The 19944-nt window shown below is 32.3% G+C and overlaps 1 protein-coding gene across 1 annotated transcript in view; it reads right to left on the bottom strand.

Moving 5' to 3' along the window:
- Positions 1 to 19944, bottom strand: part of LOC126888321 (nuclear pore complex protein Nup160 homolog) — a 139147-nt gene that overhangs the window by 106327 nt on the left and 12876 nt on the right. The window contains exons 5-6 of the mRNA XM_050656457.1: positions 6085 to 6465; positions 959 to 1113 (exon numbers count right to left, since the gene is read on the bottom strand). Coding sequence (XP_050512414.1) covers positions 959 to 1113; positions 6085 to 6465 — 536 coding nt within the window. The remainder of the gene's footprint in view (positions 1 to 958; positions 1114 to 6084; positions 6466 to 19944) is intronic.

Consider the following 19944-nt stretch of genomic DNA (forward strand, 5'->3'; position numbering starts at 1 on the left):
ACAATTTTACTAAAAAAATTAATTTATTAACGTTTCGAAGCCCAAATCGGGTTTCGTTGTCAAAATACAAAATACTTCAAAATACAAGAAGTATTTTGTATTTTGACAACGAAACCCGATTTGGGCTTCGAAACGTTAATAAATTCATTTTTTTACTAAAATTGTGGCTTATTTCCCATAGAAAATAGTTAATTATAAAAAATGCCACAAGGAAATAGCTTCAGAACAACATTATAAAATTTATTACGTAAAAAAATTATTCAAAATATAACAAACCAATAGCCCACGGATCAACTGAGACATAACATAACGGCTGCAGCTATGACATTAATATTTGTAAACTTGAGTGCACATAATACACCTACAGCATCCTCAATAAAGAAATCGCTTAACAACCCACCACAAAAGGAAAACAGATCGCTCTGAAGAAGCGATAAGCAAGTGACTTTTGTGAGTCATAGTCCAGTCGGTTTAGACGAATAACAGGCCTAACCTTGCATTAGGAACTGCCCCAAATTTTATTTTTCTAATCTTTAGGGAGGGTCAATATTAGTGTAACTTTAAAATCTCTATTTTTGAATAGGTACATTTTTGTAAAACGAGACAATTCTATAATAATTATACTCTGTCACTATTTTCCCCCATAACACGGAAAAAATCGACCACACGGAAAAAATTAAAATAAACGAAATTATAGAAAATCGTATTACAATTTCAGTTCTTACGCTTTTTGTCGAAAAGTTAAAAATGGCGAGATATTGAGCAAAAACGGTTCTCGTTTAAAAGCAAGATGGCGGCTAACGCATCGGAGGAATTCAGTTGAGATTTCAAATTTACACTACTATTGACCCTCCCCCCTAAAGATTAGAAAAATAAAATTTGGGCAGCTTAGCATGCAAGATTAAATGCTATCCCGAGTAGGCTATCACTTGATTTGTATAAATTTGTCAAAACTTACCTCAGGAGAGTATAAAGTAACCAATCTGTCAATTGTTATTTCCTGGCCATTTATTATTGGATTTAAGATATGAAATTGACCAACACTGGAGTAATTTAAAAACACCGCCAAGATACTTTCAGTACTATTGCCATCTACTGCTTTCCTTAATATGGCTAAAAAAAGAAAATTCAAAATTTAAGCATATAAAAACACAAAAAAATAAAAATTATAAAAACACATTATTAAAACTATATTTTTAGTGACATAAATAAGACAAGTTACTTTAATAATATTTTTCTCCCCTCCTCAAATGGGACCTTATGGGAAGTGATTTCTCGTTTTAAAGGTATTGAAAATACCTATTGAATCATACTAATTTTGTTTGGAATGAAGCTAATTTTGATGAATAAATTATAGACAAGGCGAAAACGGCGGGTTCGAAGGGAAAAATATTCCCATGAGATTTTTTTGCATAATTACATTCGTGAGACATCCCAGAATAAGGTTCAAGAAGTCGCCCAAGTGAAAAGTGGGCCAATTTTTTTTTAACAATTTTTTTTAATCAAATTGCAAGAATCAATATTTTTGGCCCGAACAATTTTTTCTTTAATTTTTTGGACCATTCTGGGCAAAAAAGGTCTCTTATAATTTTTCTCTAAAGTTGATCGTTTTCGACTTATAAGCAATTTAAAATTGAAAAAAACGAAAAATGGCGATTTTCAAGGCTTAATAACTCGGTTAAAAGTTATTATTATGAAAGTCAATATATGACTAAATCAAAGTTTGAAGCCGCCCCTACAAGATCCTGAAGAAATTTTTGTCATTATTTTATTACTAAGCTGTTATTTTTAAGTAATAATAATAAGCGCCATGCACGTGTGCGGGGCTGTAAATGCTGAGTGCGAGAGAGAAGCTATTCCAGCAGTTCAATTGTGCATCTTACTCGCACTCACATTTTCAGCAGCGTCAATACGATACAACCACTCATTGTTATTAATTAAAAATAACAGCTTAGTAGTAAATTAATGACAAAGATTTCTTCAGGATCATGTAACGGCGACTTTAAACTTTGATTTAGTCACTTTCTGACTTTCAAAATAATAATTTTTGACCGAGTTATTAAGCCTTAAAAATGGCCATTTTCGCGTTTTTCAAATTTTAACTTGCTTATAACTCGAAAAAGATCAACTTTAGAGAAAAATTATAAGAAAACTTTTTTGTTCAGAATGGTCCAAAAAACCTAAAAAAAAATTAGTCCGGGCCAAAATATTGATTTTTGCAATTTGATTAAAAAAAAATTGTTAAAAAAAAATTGGCCCACTTTTCTCGTGGGCGACTTCTTGAACCTTATTCTGGGATGTCTCACGAATGTGATTATGCAAAAATATCTCATGGGAATATTTTTCCCAACAAACCCGCCGTTTCCGCCTTGTCTATTAAATAAATACTAAAATTGTAGTTTGGCATTTAAAGATTTAAGAACCAGTTCTTATATTAAGTGTTTAAAATATGCTCCATCTACTGCTCCTGACAATAATGCAACCTATTGCTAAATACCTTTTATACAGGATTTTACTGTTTTTTTTTTGTATTGCTAAATTCTTGCCGTAATAGTTCAAATGTGTCGGGGGAAATTGCCCTATATGTTTCAACAATTCGTTGTTTCAAAACGTCAATACTTTTAGCTGCTGTAGCGTAAACCTTAGATTTCAAGTATCCCCACAGAAAAAATCTAATCGTGTGAGAGGTCCAGTGACGAAACTGGCAATTCTATCGAACTTCATCATCCAATCCATCTATCATGATATTCCTCATCTAGATAACTAGTGGAGTCACTGAAGGTTTTCACCTCCGATTTCGTTGAACCTCCATCGATTTTCATGAAAATTGGTGAGTAATTAGAGGATACCTCAAGGAACAAAGGTGACATACTGCCAACTTGCGCTTTTACCCTGGGGGTGGATGCCACCCCTTCTCGAGGGTGAAAATTATTTTATTAAAAATAATACCATAAATCGATAGAGGGACAAATTATAAGCAAAATTTGTTATATCAAGTTAATACTATAAATCAACACTTTTTGAGTTATTAAAGACCAAAGATTTTATTTTTTCGTAAAAAATGCGTTTCAAATCGGTTTTTCACGTATAACTCAAAAACTATAAGCTTCTACAAAATAGTTATTATCACTGAAATTGATGATAATAAAAAACTGAATACATTCCTCACTTAAAAAACTAAACTAATGTTAGTTCAAAGTGAGTTATTGGCAATTGAATGTGTGTCTTTTTCGACGAGTACAATGCGACAAGCGAGAACTGGCGGCTGACCTTCTCGTATTCTGCATTTGTCGCTGTGTATTTTCGCTCAAGGTCACGCGCCACCTCTGGCTTGTCGTATTGTACTCAAATCTAAGTATTCAAGCTTAAATAACGGGAAAACGATGCAATGTATAAAATATACCTGCTAATCATTTGTCAACGTACTTCGAAATACCTATTAAATGAGCTTCAGAACAAGTTAATAGCGTCAAAATTAAGCAAGTTATGATGAAAATAAAAGAACCCTTTCGATTTTTTAGGAAAAAGTGAAAAATAAAACATAGGTACGCCATTTCCACAAAAATTAAAATTTATAATAATCCTTACAATAACTTCTTTATATTAGCATAAGTAATGATTTTAATAATTTTGACCGGTTTAGAATGCGTATTTTTGAAAAAAGATATAATTTAAAAAATTCATAATTTTTAAAATTATTGTCATTTTCATATTCTTTTGATAACAACTCCAAAAATACTCAATATACGTAAAAAATGATAAATACCCAAATTTTAGTTTATTCCGTGTCAAATATTTTACCTGTTTTACTATTTCCATAGGGTAATAAATAACCGAGATAGAAACGTTTAAATCCTAAATTTTGCTATGAAAACCATGCAACCGGGGCCATTTAACCTTTTATTTTTAAAAAAGTGAGGGGTCTAAAAGATTAAATTCAACGTGGTTAAATAGCCCTTGGAAATAACTTCCAAACGGTTTTTAGATAAACCTGATATCTTGAAAATAAACGGAGTTATTAAAAAAAACAAAAACATTTTTTGGAAAAATTCTTAAAAAATAAATTTTGAAAAAGTTTTGGTGCATAAATTTTAATGCTATGAACATGTTCGGGGGCTCATTTAATAGATAATTTTAAGTACTTTGACAAATTTTAAATGAGTTTATGTTATAAAATGCATCATTTTCCCGTTATTTCAGCTTGAATACTTAGATTTTTTTACTCGCCGAAAAAAATATATATTCAATTACCTATAACTCACTTTTAATTAACACTAAAAGGTTTTTCTAGTAAAGGATTTATTTCATTTTTTATTAGCTTCAATTTTGGTAATATTAACTTTTTTTCAAAAACTTATAGTGTTTGAGTTATTGATAAAAAGTCGGTTAAAAACATGCATTTTCTCAAGAAAAATTAAAATCTTTGATCTTCAATAACTCAAAAAGTTTTGATTTATTTTAATAACTTTATATAACAAATTTTGCTTAGAATTTGTCCCTCTATCGAATTATGGGGTTATTTTCAATAAAATAATTTTCACCCCCCAGAAGGGGTGGCATCCACCCCCAGGATAAAAGCGCAAGTTGGCACCATGTCACCTTTGTTCCTTGAGATATCCTCTAACAACTCACCAATTTTCATGCAAATCTAAGGAGGTTCAACGAAATCGGAGGTAATAGTTCATATCCACCTCCAGTGACTGCACTAAACGTCTTACTGCATCATAATAGTGTGCAGGAGCATCCTCTTGTTGAAACGTTTAACCCGATCAAAGAACAATTTGACCCAAAAAAAAATAAAGGAAGAATGAAAATTTGGGAATAGGTAATTGAAATTGTCTATTATTATATAAGAAAAAGTTTACAATTCTGCATCCCCTCTCGAAGGTGAAAAATATACATTCAAAATAAGACCAGCATTGGATAAAATTACTACTTCTAAACAACTTTTGTTCTATAGAGTTTTTCGCTAAGTCAATACTTTTCGAGTTATTTGCGAGTGAATTTGTTCATTTTTAACAACAAAAAACATGTTTTTGGACGGTTTTTCGGAGATAACTCAAAAAGTAAGTATTTTATCGAAAAAAATATTCTTAGCAAAAAAATAGCTTATAAAAAATTGAAAAAAATGGTGTATGCGTGAGGTCTGTAGGCCCAGTGGAAGCAGAGTTGTAGCTAATGAAAAGTAGGTTCTTCTTCGTCAAATCTTAAATCGAATATTTCAATGTGAAATAACCCAAAATATGGAGCACTTTTCGGAGAAAATTCATTTCAACTTTTTTAAAGTGTTTAAAAAAAGGTTTATTTTTTAATAAAGTTTATAGGAGTTAAGGTTTTCTAGTTATAGAAGTTTTTTTTTAAACAAAAATAAACCTTTTTAAAAACCCTTTAAAAAACTTGAAATGAATTTTCTCCGAAAAGTGCTCCATTTTTGGGTTATTTCACATTGAAATATTCGATTTAAAATTTGACGAAGAAGAACCTACTTTTCCTTAGCTAGAACTCTGCTTCTACTGGATCTACAGGCCTCATGCATACACCATTTTTTTCAGTTTTTTATAAGCTATATTTTTGCTAAGAATATTTTTTTCGCTAAAATACTTACTTTTTGAGTTATCTGCAAAAAACCGTCCAACATGTTTTATTTTTTTGTTAAAAATGAACATATTCACTCGCAAATAACTGTAAAAGTATTAACTTAGTGAAAAAACTCTATAGAACAAAAGTTACTTAGAATTAGTCATTTTTCCGAGAAAATATATTTAGAATTTTAGCTGAGAAACTATATTTTCACCCCGTATTTCCCAATTTTTGTAAAATGGAGGGGATATAGAATTGTAAACTTGTTCTTATATAATAATAGACAATTTCAACTACCTATTCTCAAATTTTCATTCTTCCTTTATTTTTTTTGGAGGTTTTCGTAAAATTTTGTGTTCCCTGATTGGGCTAGTTGGCGAAAGCAGCCATCTATTTTAGAGTACAGAAAATAAATACCACTGTGTGACTCTAAACTACACACCAACCACTAAAATATTTGACACGATGACACCATTAAATAACATAAAGTGATACCAAACTTACCTCCCTGTACTCGATCCTTTGAACCATCTCCTGTCTTTTCTCTGACATCTATAACTGCGACACATTGTCCTTTAGTGCAGGACCAAAACTTGAGATGGGCATCTCTTGTCAGTGTCAAAACGTAAGTTTCATAATCAACAATATAAAACAAGAGACTCACTATGGTATCACCGTCAGAATTTCTTGGTCTAAACTTTTCCGCAAGTCCAGACAAAAATCTAGGCATCAAAGATTCTCCTTTCAGCTCTGTACATACAACTTGGCCATTGTCAGGATTTTGTTTTATCAATAGTAATTCTGTTGATGGATAAGCTAATATAAAAAATGCTTCCTCCGTTTCAGGTAACAAGTAAGAACTGGCTAAATTGGGCAGTTGGTCAGCTAAAAGATATGTATAGATTGGTAACACTGAAATTATTTTAAAATCGTGTCGTATCAACACGAAAGCATTTAAAATGCAATTTTTTTTCGTTTGTTAATAGAATATTGATTATGTTCAAAATAAGAGAGCTAACAGGAACTACAACGGTAACGGGATTTTATTGTCTCATATAGTCAATGGTCCTCTAAATTTGAAAAAACCGCGGAGTGCTACCATTTAAATGGGTGCGTTTTTGAGAAAGGGGTGAATTAGTCCCTATGCACAGGGTGAATTAGGGTGAGTTCTATGCACTTTTGGTACAAAGACGTCTACAGTAAAATTGTTCCAGGTTAAATTTACTATCAAAATATTCAATTTTAAAGTCAAAAATATTTTTATTTACAAAAATCTATTCAAAAGAAAAGCAAAAAAACAACACGAAAGAAAGCAATTTTGTTTTTCGCCCCCATAACTTTTTTCCACGGGGATATAGGTATAGACATTGCTTCAGCAAAAAATACCTTACATTATTTTTCTTTAAAATGACGTTTAGTAGGATTTTTCAAAATTAGCCGCTCACAGAATTTTTGGGCCATTTTCCCCATTATTTCGCAAACATTGTTCTGTAACTTTTTTTACGCATTTCTAGGTATATGCAATGGTACATTTAGTAGAAAGCGGAGTCGATTACCTTTAAAATGGTCTATTGTATAAGGTTGCTTGACTATTTTGAAACAAGTTATGCTTTTTCAAGGTTTTATACTTTTAATGATTTTTGATAATTTTTATGATTATTTTTTAAATTTCTCATTATGACTTTTTTTCTTGTACAGTTAGGTATATACATTGTGTAATAGAAGACAGCATATTTTCTTTACTTTAAAATGGTGTATTCCAAAAAAATCTAGGACTATTTTTAACAAGATATCCATAGGACATCCAAGAGTATCCGTAATTTGCAAAAATTTGAAAATTTTTGTTTTTTTTTAATTACAAGAATATAATTGCATATTATAACATACTTTTTAATTCCAAATAATTTTTCTTAATAACACTTTTCGATATTGTGAAATATAAAGGTACTTTACTCCTGAGCGAAATTCATATTTTTTAACATACCTCGTACACTATTGATAAAATTTTATATCTGATGATTGCATTTTAGGTTTCAGACTAGGCAGAGTATTTTATAAAGAATAAGTTTTTTACATAAAATTAATACTAAAAAAGTTTTCAATATGGTTCCAACTTAGTGGGGCCTATTACATCTGTATATGTCACACTTTGAATTTTTTACAGTACACCATTTTAAAGTAAAGAAAATGAGCTTTCTTTTTTATTAGACAATGTATATACCCAAATATACAATAAAAAAAGTTATAATGAGAAATTTAAAAATAATCGTAAAATACATCAAAAATCATTAAAAGTATAAAATTTTGAAAAACCATATCTTGCTTAAATATAGACATACGGCCTTCTACGATAGAATATTTTAAAGGTAATTGAATTCTCTTTCTACTAAATGTACCATTGCGTATACCTAGAAATGCGCAGAAAAAAGTAACAGAACAATGTTTGCGAAGTAACAACGAAAATATCCCAAAGTCGCTGTGGGTAGTGAAATTTAAAAAATCATACTTTGGAAATTGTAAACCATAGGGACTTCTACCAAACGCAATTTTAAAGAGGAAGGATGGAAGTTTTTTTTCTATGAAGCAATGCCTATACCTATATCCCCGTGGAAAAAAGTTATGGGGAAAAAACAAAATTGCTATCTTTCGTGTTTTTTTCTTGTTTTTCTTTTGGATATATTTTTGTAAAAAAACATGTTTTTGACTTTAAAATGTGATATTTGCATAGTAAATTTAACATGGAACAATTTTCCTGTAGACGTGTTTGCACTAAATGTGCATAGAACTTACCCTAATTCGCCCTGTGCCCAGGGACTAATTCACCCCTTTCTCAAAAACGCACCCATTTAAATGGTAGCACTCCGCGGTTTTTTCATATATAGATGTCCATTGACTGTATGAAACAATAAAACCCTGTTAACGTTGTAGTTCCTTTCTAAAATACATAATCAATAGCCTATAATTACTATAAATACCTTCATAGAGGTCCCGTTATTTAGGAAGGTACTAGTTTGCATATTATTGTACTTGTGCAGAGGTCAAAATTTGAAGTTTCTTCCCTAGCCACTCTGCATTAAATAATTTAAATACTCAGTAACAGTTTCAAATGTCAGTATCCAATCACCAACTCTAAAGGCGATCAATTTTTATATTCGCCATAATACGCAAATTAGTGCATTCCCAAATGATGGGACCTCTATTTTCATAATCAGTTATTACACAGTGTGTATCTCTATGTGGAAGATATGTAATCATGGCATATACCACGATGACATATTTTTATAAATGGCAAATCAAAAGTAAATACATTTGACTTTAACATTGTTTTTCTTATTCGCTATGAGCTCCGCTGGTATCGCCAACTAGCGGATTACTTGTGCAACTTCGCTGGAAATTTATTTAATTCTTATCGTGTAATATTTACAACGCAGGAAGTAATTAGATTGTAATCGATCGTTAATATCAGTAAGTACAGAATTTATGATTCATTCTGATTATTTTTTAAGATTGTATTTCTCATTTTGATGTTATATTGACTAGTTTCCTTCTTTCCTACTTCGGATACTTTCATAATTATCGTGTAGATGGCGCTAAATTAATAGATTAATAATTTTATTATAAATATAAAAAAATCAAATTTCAGTACCTATTTTAAACGTAAATATATTTAAGGTAAAAATAAATGACCCAACTTGGACCAACTAATATTTTTTCCAATTAATGTTTTTAATAACAATGTTTTAAATTATTCACTTTGACATTTATGTCAAATTTCCGGCGAAAGTTCACTGGCTTGTCACTACTGGTGCTCACGAACTTTTAAGTATCCCCTCTACCTACGAGCTCACAGCGGATATGTTAAATAAAGGACAAAATAGTTACTACCATCTGTCATTAAGCACATCTACTATTTAGAGAAGCCCTTGAAAATTCACTACATAAAAGACTGGTGGATGTACCAAAGTCAAAAAGTTTATATTTTCAATTTAAATTTCATTCGTTATTGTTTTTCAATTTATTTTATTTCAAATAATATATCACATAAAAGTCGCAGAGTGCTATGTCAGAAACTGTTGCACAAAATTAGATAAGTTTATCTTGGACACATTGAACGCCACGCAAGTTGTATTTAACTCGCGCCTTGTTTGGCCCAGGCGCTCAGCGAGTTAAATTCACATTAACATTGAGATTCTGCACGTGAAGCCTGACGAAACAGACAAAAAATTTTAGTGTGGCGGTTAATGTGTTAATCAAGATCTTGCTTCCAAAGATGTGTAACTAAAAACATGAATTCGATAGTGTCTTCAATCAAACTTTTTTTAAAACAAAACTCAGAATTTTAAGAGCCTAGGTGCAAAATTTCGTGGCAATGCTTTTTAAATGCATTGTTTCTTCGAATCATGAGAAAACTAATCAGTAGTTTTTGAAATTTTAAACGCAGGATAAGATTATATCATTACCAAGGGCCGAAAGTCCCTGAAAACCTCTTATCTTTATTTTAATAAGTTACAGGGGCGAAAAAAGAAGAAAATTGAGTGTGATTTTTAATTTCAAATATCTTATTTAAAAGAAACTTTTTTTATTTTAAGGGACTTTCGGCCCTCGGTAATAATGTAATCTTTCATTCTGCGTTTAAATTTTTGAAAAATATTTATTAGTTTTTTCAGGATTCGAAAAAAATTAATGCGTTTAAAAAGCATTAGCCCGACATTTTGCACCTATGCTCTTAAATACACTGATCAAAACGAAGAAGCCACTTATGAAGATGTTCGTAATTTTGAACTAATTCATTTGATGACTATATTATTTTTATATAATTACAGTTAAGGCTTTTCGCAATAAAAAATAAAAATGATGTAAAAATGTGGTTATTCACTATATTTTGACCCCCCTGTAAACTGCTTTATTTACAGAATAAGAAAAAAATGTAAAATACAAAAGTTATTCGATTTTTTGCCATATATATCGTACTAGTGACGTCATCCATTTGGGCGTGATGATGTAATCGACTATTTTTTTAAATGGGAATAAGGGTCGAGTGCTAGCTCATTTGAAAGATTATTCAATTCGCTATTCAGTAATATAAACATTAACATGATTAATTATACAGGGTGTCCAAAAAAAATTTTAATTAAATTAATTGACACAAAAAGAAGAGTGTACGTAATTTATTTAATTCAAAATACATTCTACTGCTGTCAGAAAACAGAAATAAATGTTTATTGGACAAATAAACAATACTTTTCACTTAAATTCAATGTTTAAGCTGCCACCCATCTGCCTCTTGTCAGTTTGAACATTGAATTTAAGCAAAAATCAATGTTTATTTGTGCAATAAACTTTTATTGCTGTTTTGTAACAGCAGTAAAATGTATTTTAAATTAAATAAATTACATACATTCTTCTTTTTGTGTCAATGAATTTAATTCAAAAAAAAAATTGGACTATTTTTTATTGGTATAATTAATCATGTTTGTAACGATATGATGCCAACGGCAAGCGATGAGCTGATCTACCAGAGACGACCGGAGGAGCATATGTGTTTTCACATAGCACCGCTGGGGGAAATCGAAGGAGTAGTGGCAGCGAGAGCATATTTAAGGCGAGCCTGGAGAATGGAGGTTGAGAAAATCAGTCGTGGTCGTGGCTAGCGTGTTGAACTAGCCATGGTTCGACAGCTGTTGCTAGCGAGTTGAACTAGCAATAAGCTCGATGGGCAAAAAATGCACCGTATGTGAGGTGGAACTATGCCTAGGCGGACGCCACAGTAGCGACGTGGAGTCTTGCCATGGTCGTTATCGCAGTAGGAGGTAGTAGCGACGAACGAGTGACTGCATTGCAGTGGAATGCGGGGTCTCCACTGCGGGGGTTGCTATTGTGATCGGATGACTGTAATAAAGTTTAATATTGTTTTTCCTTTGCAGAAGATGGAATTGTATTTTATTTTATTTGTTTTAAACTGTATATAATTATCTTAAATATATTTACTTTATTTTTAACCTGTGTTTTACTGAGTCTGTCGTCCTTGAAAGAACTACCCGTTACATGTTAATGTTTATATTACTGAATAGGGAATTGAATAACCTTTCAAATGAGCTAGCACTGGACCCCTATCCCCATTTAAAAAAAATAGTCGATTACGTCATCACGCCCAAATGAATGACGTCACTAGTATGATATATATGTCAAAAAATCATAATTTAAAAATCGAATAACTTTTGTATTTTACATTTTTTTCTAATTCTGTAGATAAAGCAGTTGACAGAGGGGTCAAAATATAGTGAATAACCCTGTACATGCGAAAAATTCAATTTATTTGTTTAATAACAGAGTTGCTAAAAATTATATTAAAACAAAACTAGAAGCGTGTATGGGGTCCTCTAACTAGCCAAACTTCTGCCAGACGGCCAGGCATGCTTTCAATCAAATTTCGAATAATTCCTTGATCTAGTTGTTCCCATTCTTCCACGAGATCTTCCTTGACATGTTGTAGGTTTCTTAGTGGCTGATGACCCTTCAAGCACTTTCCAGGTGTATCCCAAATGTGTTCAATGGGATTCAAATCTGATTCCTCGCTGGCCACTCCATCTCCATAACCTGAATATTTTGGGTAGTCAAATATTTTGGACTACTCTGACCACATGCGGTCTCGGATTATCTTGCTGAACGATAAATACTTTACCCATATTTTCAGCAAGTGGGACAGCATGTGGTTCAAGAACTTCCTTTATGTACCGATCTGCCGTCATCGCCCCTCGCCGAATAACTACTAAGATAGAATAGCCATTTAAAGTTATCCCACCCCAAACCATAATGGAACCTCCCGCCAAAAGCCTGGATTTCTTGAATTGTGGAATCCAAAATGCGCTCGCTTGGTCTTCTTCAAACTGTAACACGTCCCTCAACATGATTTAAAAGAAAACTGGAGTCGTGAGTAAACATTGCGTTACTCCATTGTGCCCTGGTCCAATTCATATGTTCTTCTGCAAACAATCGTCTGGCTCTATGATGTGCAGCTGTAGTCGAGCTTGTACGATGCGCATAAGGTTGTCTTATAATAACTCCATACATTTCGTGTCTGCTCCATGCTCTGTTTATTGCAGCACGACTAACATTTAACATTTCTGCTATTGGACCAAGAGCTAGCAACGTCGGGAAAACAAGAATTTTAAGACACTTGGTTTTTTAATATATTATTCCCTATGCTTTCTGGAACACCTTACCGGCCATCTGGCTACTGAGACAGGTTGCGTTCATTACTGCGCAGCGCACCTATACAAGTAAATATATCGAATTTATAATTATTTTAAGACGAAAAATTTTTTTGCCATTACTTTTTAAACATTATCAGAAATATTAATTATAATTGCCAGACATTAATTCGGTTGCATTCACCAGCCAGATGGATTTAAAATCATAAATATACAATGTATTTTCAGCAAAACGATCGCTGGTTGGGTTAAGAAATAAGACAAACAAAAGATACGACAATTTCGGGGGTGAATGTTGTCCGCACATGTATTGATGGGTCAGTCACAATTCACAGTTTTAACGATTCTTGTCGAGTTTCTATTTAGTGAAATAATTGTGATACAATGTTATGGCAAATAAAATACGATGTGTGTTCTGCAAGGGAAAAAACGAGAATATAATAACTTTTGTTATCTTTTGTTTGTCTTATATCTTAACACAGCCAGCGATCGTTTTGCCAAAGATACACTATATTTTTATGATTTTAAATCCATCTGGCTGGTGAATGCAACCGAATTAATGTCTGACAAATTAATTTTTTATTTAAATATGTGTAAATAACATAATATTAAAATTACAGACATAGGTACTAAAATGATTTAAATTTTTTTATTATTAGATATAATAAATAGCGTCTGGCGCGTATTTAGCAACCACAGAAATGTCTGACAATCATAATTCATGTTTCTAATAATGTTTAAAAAGTAGGTAATGGCAAAAAAATTTTTCGTCTTAAACTAATTTTAAATTCAATATATTTACCTGTATCTTTTGTTTGTCTTATTTCTTAACACAGCCAGCGATCGTTTTGCTGAAAATATATATCAGTTTTACTATTTTAAATCCATATGGCTGATGAGTGCAACCGAATTAATGTCTGGCAAATTAATTTTGCATTTTTTTGTTTTGATTCTGGCCTTGGTTTAGAACCTTTGGCCATTTTTTTAATTTTGCATTTAAATATGTGTAAATAATCTAATATTAAAATTACAGACATACTAAAATTATTTAAATTTTTTTATTATTAGTTAGAATAAATAGCGTCTGGCGCATATTTAGCAACCACAGAAATGTTTGGCAATTATAATTCATGTTTCTAATAATTTTTAAAAAGTAATGACAAAAATATTTTTCGTCTTAAACTAATTTTAAATTCAATATACTTACCTGTATCTTTTGTTTGTCTTGTTTCTTAACACAGCCAGAGATCGTTTTGCTGAAAATATGTATCATTTTTACAATTTTAAATCCATCTGGCTGATGAGTGCAACCGAATTAAGGTCTGGCAAATTAATTTTGAATTTAAATATGTGTAAATAATCTAATATTAAAATTACAGACATACTAAAATGATTTAAATTTTTTTATTATTAGTTATAATAAATAGCGTCTGGCGCGTATTTAGCAACCGCAGAAATGTCTGGCAATTATAATTCATGTTTCTAATAATGTTTAAAAAGTAATGGCAAAAAAATTTTTCGTCTTAAAATAATTTTAAATTCGATATATTTACCTGTACAGGTGCGCTGCGCAGTAATTAACGCAACCTGTCTCAGTAGCCAGATGGCCGGTAAGGTGTTCGAGGATGCATAGGGAATAATATATTAAAGAATCAGCTGTCTTAAAATACTTTCTCGAAAACGTTGCTAGCTCTTAGACCATATACAGCGTCTTGAGTAACCTTCTTGAATTAAAGTTATTGCCCCAGCAATTTGAATATCAGTGAGATACACTCTGCGCCTTAGCGTCCTCCAAGCACATCAAAATCAATCATTAATTCTTAACAACATTAACGTAAATATCGATAAAAACTCAGTAAAGGCATAAATGTGATTCCAAAATTGTATCAAGTTTTGCTTTATTACTGAACAGGTACAAGAAAAACGAATAAAAGAAACTTATTATGAACATGGTGGAGCAGCTGTATGTGTTCGAGATGGGTCTACCCCAAAATCCCGACGGTCAAAATACCGACACACCAGAATCCCGACAGCCAGAATCCCGACAGGTTTGATAAGTTTCTTTTTAACATAAAATTACATTTATTTCTTGTTTTTTGTTTATGGTCATCTGTTTTTTATTTTTTGTTACTAAACAAAAGTATTTTGTATTAAAGCTATTAAACAAAAGTCGGAATTTTTACTTATGCGAGGATTGTTGCATGTCGGGATTTTGGCCTGTCGGGATTCTGGCGTGTCGGTGTTTTGACCGTCGGGATTTTGGCTGTCGGGATTTTGGCTGTCGGGATTTTGGGCGGCACCGGTTCGAGATAAATATGACAATACAGCCAGGGAGGACATTATTAGTTTGTCTGAAAAATCAGTATTTGAATGTGCGGCAGCAGAAGTCCAGCTTAATAAAATGAAGATTGTTGTGCTATTAATTTACAGAACCGAACAACCACAGATTCTTATCGAGAAATTAAATGAAATATTGTCTGATTTGATTTGTAAAGATTGTATAATTTTTTTAGCAGGAGATTTTAACTTAAACATACTCCAGGACACAAAATGGCCAGGTATTTTTTTTTAATTTAAGCTCTTTTAATATAATTCCTTAAATAACAGAATTCACACACATAGACGGTGCCAAAAAGTCGTGCATTAACAATATTTATACAAATATTGAAGCATTTACATGAAAAGTTTTCAACCCTCACACATCAGATCATTTGGCTCAGATAGTTAGATTTGAAATTGGTGGAGTGCCTTCGGTAAGTATTAAAAAAACGTCAGTTTAATGCAGAAAACAAACATTTCAAATTCTTGTTAAGTCAGGTGGATTGGTCAAATCTCTTTGCATGTCATTCTTCACAAATAGATAGCCAATGGGAAGAATTTAAAAATATTATAGAAATATTATTTCATCAATGTTTTCCTATAAAAAGATTTAATAGCAAAAATCCTAAAAAAAGGTGGACAGGTGCACCAGAGGTTACTTCCTGTAAATCGCGGCTGGATATTTTGTTCACTTTAAGTGCCAATAATGAGCTGTATCGAGAGGACTATAGGGCTGAAAAGCGTAGATATAATAAACTTTTGGTCGAGTCTCGAAAAAACTTTTATCATAAAAGGTTGGAAACTAGTGATACCAAGTCTAAAGTTTCATGGCAAATAATCAAAGAAATTAAAGGGAACTCAAAAAGCTCCAATGTTCTTGGCTTACAATGTGAGTCAAATGCTCTATCCAATGAAATCAACACTTTTATGGCAAATGGAGCTATAAATGCAGTGAATAAAATTAAGCCCGTAGAAAACTTCAGTATTAATATCAGCGCTGTCTCAGAACGTATATTTTTGTTTTCTGTTTCTGAAACTGAAATTCTAAAAATAATTCAAAATTTAAAAAATAAACATAGCTTTGGTCATGATGGAATTTCCACAAATATCATTAAGTATGTTGCACAAGTATTAAGTTATCCTCTAACTTACACTATAGATAATTCCTTTTCATATGGCTACTTTCCACAAAATTTAAAGATAGCTCTGGTGAAACCACTGCACAAGAAAGGTGATCCAACTAAAGTGGAAAATTATCGACCCATCATCAGTCTTCTCTCATCCTTCTCTAAGATTTTTGAAAAAGCTATGTATAATAGACTTAAAAATTTCTTCAGGTAAAAAAATCTTCTCAAACAAACACAGCATGGTTTCCTAAAGGGCAAATCAACTGATACAGCTATATTTGACTTTGTTACTAAAATACTTGAAAACTTGAAACTTTAAAACTAAAATACTAAAAAACAAAACACTAGGAGCTTTTCTAGATCTGTCAAAAGCATTTGACAGTTTAGATCATCAAATGCTGCTGATCAAACTTGACAAGTATGGAATACGAGGCCCAGCTTTACGTTGGATAGAGTCATTCACAGGAAGGTCACAGAGAGTTTCTGGAAACTAATGGTGACAGAACACTCACAGAAGCACTGAATCTCGTGTTAAGGGTACCCCAGGGAAGTGTTCTTGGACCTTTTTTATTTCTTGTATACATCAATGATCTTGCTGAATCTGTAACAGATGAATCATCTAGCCTTATTAATTTACAGATGACTCAAATTATCTGATTTGGGCCAAAACTGTTGAAGAGTTGCTCTTAAAAACAGGTGAAAATGTGGAGAGGGCTGAGAGATAGTTTGCTGGGAATAAATTATTGAACTGTGATAAGACTGTCTTCATCTATTTTAGAACCATTCAGTCTCGAGGTCCGATCACAAATGTGGTAAATATTCAATCAGACCACATAGAAACATCCAACTCTGTCAAATTCCTGGGTATCTACATTGACCAATATCTACAGTGGGATGTACACCTATTGCAGTTATGTAAAAAACTGAACTCTGCATGCTACTAAATAAGAGTGATTAAAAAGTACTTACAGCAGGATACTATACGCGTTTCGGCAAAATCTATATGCACGCGTGACCAAACATTTTGAGGAATGCTCCAGCCTTGTAAGGGAACCTTAGGAGGATCTGCCTGCATGTGCTGACATGGAATGCAGTTCTTGCTGAGAACTTCAATTTCTGTATTTAATGATGGCCACCAAATATAAGACCTAGCTAATAATTTCATCTTAACTATACCAAAGTGAGCTGAATGCAATTCATTCAGTAATTTATTTCGTAGTTTACTAGGAACAATTACTCTTTGTCCCCACAATAAGACGCCATCTTCAATAGATATTTCATTTCGTTTAAGGAAATAGGGTTTAATCTCTAATTCAACATTTGTGGGCCATTTGGCCATAACATATTCAGTTACACGAGACAAAATCGGATCTAATTTTGTTTCTTTCCTTATATCACTCACATTAATAGGAATTTCTTCGCTGTCTGCTAAATAATTTAAATTAACAGTTTCCTCTATATTAAACTTAGAAGAATCTAGCCTTATCGGCTTATTTGAAGGCAATCTACTTAAAAAGTCTGCTACATTTTTTTGTGTCGATACATGCTTTATATTAAAATTGAAACCACTTAAAAATACTGCATATCGCTGCAATCTATTTGCCGCTGTAACCGGTATCCCATTTTTAGGGCCAAAAATGGATACTAACGCCTTGTTATCTGTGATTAAATTGAACTCCTTCCCATATAAAAATTGGTAGAAACGTTTGATTCCCCACACTATAGCAGTTGCTTCTTTATCTAGAGTCGAATAAGCCTTTTCGGTATCGCTGAGCGTTCTACTAGCAAAATAGATTGGTTTCTCGCTACCATCTTTCAAACTATGTGAGAGAACAGCTCCGATCCCATAATCTGAACTATCAACCGTTAAATTTAATTCTAAGGTTGGGTCGTAATGAACTAATACTAGATCTGAAGCTAACATTTGTTTAATAGTGTCAAAAGCTAATTGACATTCTTCATCCCAGTGCCAAACTACATTTTGTTTTAAAAGCTTATATAAACAATGAACAATGTTTGGGAGATTTGGAATGAATCGATTATAATAATTTATACTTCCCAAAAACGATTTTAGTTGTGTCACATTCGTAGGTTCTGGGATATCCTCAATAGCCCGAATTTTATCTTGACTTTTATGCAAGCCCCTTTTATCAATTATAAATCCAAGATAAGATACTGATTCCGCGAAAAACGTACATTTTTCTTTTTTTACTGTAAGACCACATTCTTGTAAAATCGCTAAAACTTTACACAAATTCTTAGTGTGTTCTTCCCTATTCCTTCCTGTAATTAGAATATCATCTAAAAAAATAGATATACTTGGCATATTGAGAAATATTTGTTCCATAATACGTTGGAACTGGGATGGACCTGATACAACTCCGTACGGTAGACGATTAAATGCAAATAATCCCTTATGAGTACTAATAACCGTATATTTCCGAAAATCTGGATGAATCACAACTTGCTGATAAGCTTGACTCAGGTCAATTTTAGAAAACTCTTGACCACCCTGTAAATTAGCAAATAAATCATCGATCCGTGGTAACGGATATTTATCCGCTTCGATAAAAGGATTGATAGTTATTTTGAAATCACCACAAATCCTAACACCTCCATCATTTTTTCAAATCGGTACTATGGGTGTTCCCCATTCCGAAAATTCAACTGGAGATATAATGCCCTCCTGAACCATTTTATCTAATTCCATCTCTACCTTGTTTCTTAAAGAAAAAGGAACCATTCTGGGTTTAAAAAATTTAGGTCTGGCATCTGGTTTAATATTAAATTTTAACTGAAATTTATTAGATGTGCCCAATTTGTCAGAAACTACAGTGGGAAAATCTTTCATTAACCACCCCATTATTTCATTATGTTTATCTGCTTCAATAAAATTTAGTTCCCTGAAACCCATATTATAACACCTAATAAAATTTCTACCTAGCAAGGCTGGAGTTTCTCGATGCATAACATAAAAATCCAAATTATTTGTTTGTTTTGAAAAAGTTACTGGTAAGTTAATTTTGCCCTTAGGATGAACCTTGTCTCCCGAAAAATTAACTAACGATACATTAACTTGAGATAACGGTTGTGTATTAAAATATTTGTTATATATACTAAAAGGTAGGACAGAGACCGCGGCGCCCGAATCTAATTCAAATTTAAACATTTTACCTCTAATACTGATATCAATATAAATTGGCGGATCATTATTTGCTGATATACATAATACAGATGATTCAGTTCCTTCTTCCAATAAATTTAAAAATCTATTTCTACATACCCGTTTTAAGTGTCCTCGAACGTTACATAAATTGCAGATATAATCCTTATAGGGACATACTGAAGGCGGATGTCTTTTAGCACACCTGAAACACTTTTGAACACTACCACTGAACTCATCACGATTAAAATCCGAACTATGTCTCTGCATCCCTGAAGTTGAAGGTCTAGTCTCCTTAAATCGCCGTTCTTGTTGATGTGCTCTGCCATGTGATACTTGCAATATTTCCTTACTGCAACTTCCACTCGTTATTTGACACACCTCTCTTTCTTCTACTGGTTCCACTTTCACCACACTTCTGCTATCTACTTCGTTAATGCCAGTTATTGCTGCTTCTTCAATTTGTGCTGTTTCCATAGCTTTATTAAATGTGATATCTGACTTCAGTGCAAATAGCGTATTCTTTACTTTTCCCTCATTATAT

Source organism: Diabrotica virgifera, chromosome 7, assembly GCF_917563875.1.
Source record: "Diabrotica virgifera virgifera chromosome 7, PGI_DIABVI_V3a".
Lineage (NCBI taxonomy): Eukaryota > Metazoa > Arthropoda > Insecta > Coleoptera > Chrysomelidae > Diabrotica > Diabrotica virgifera.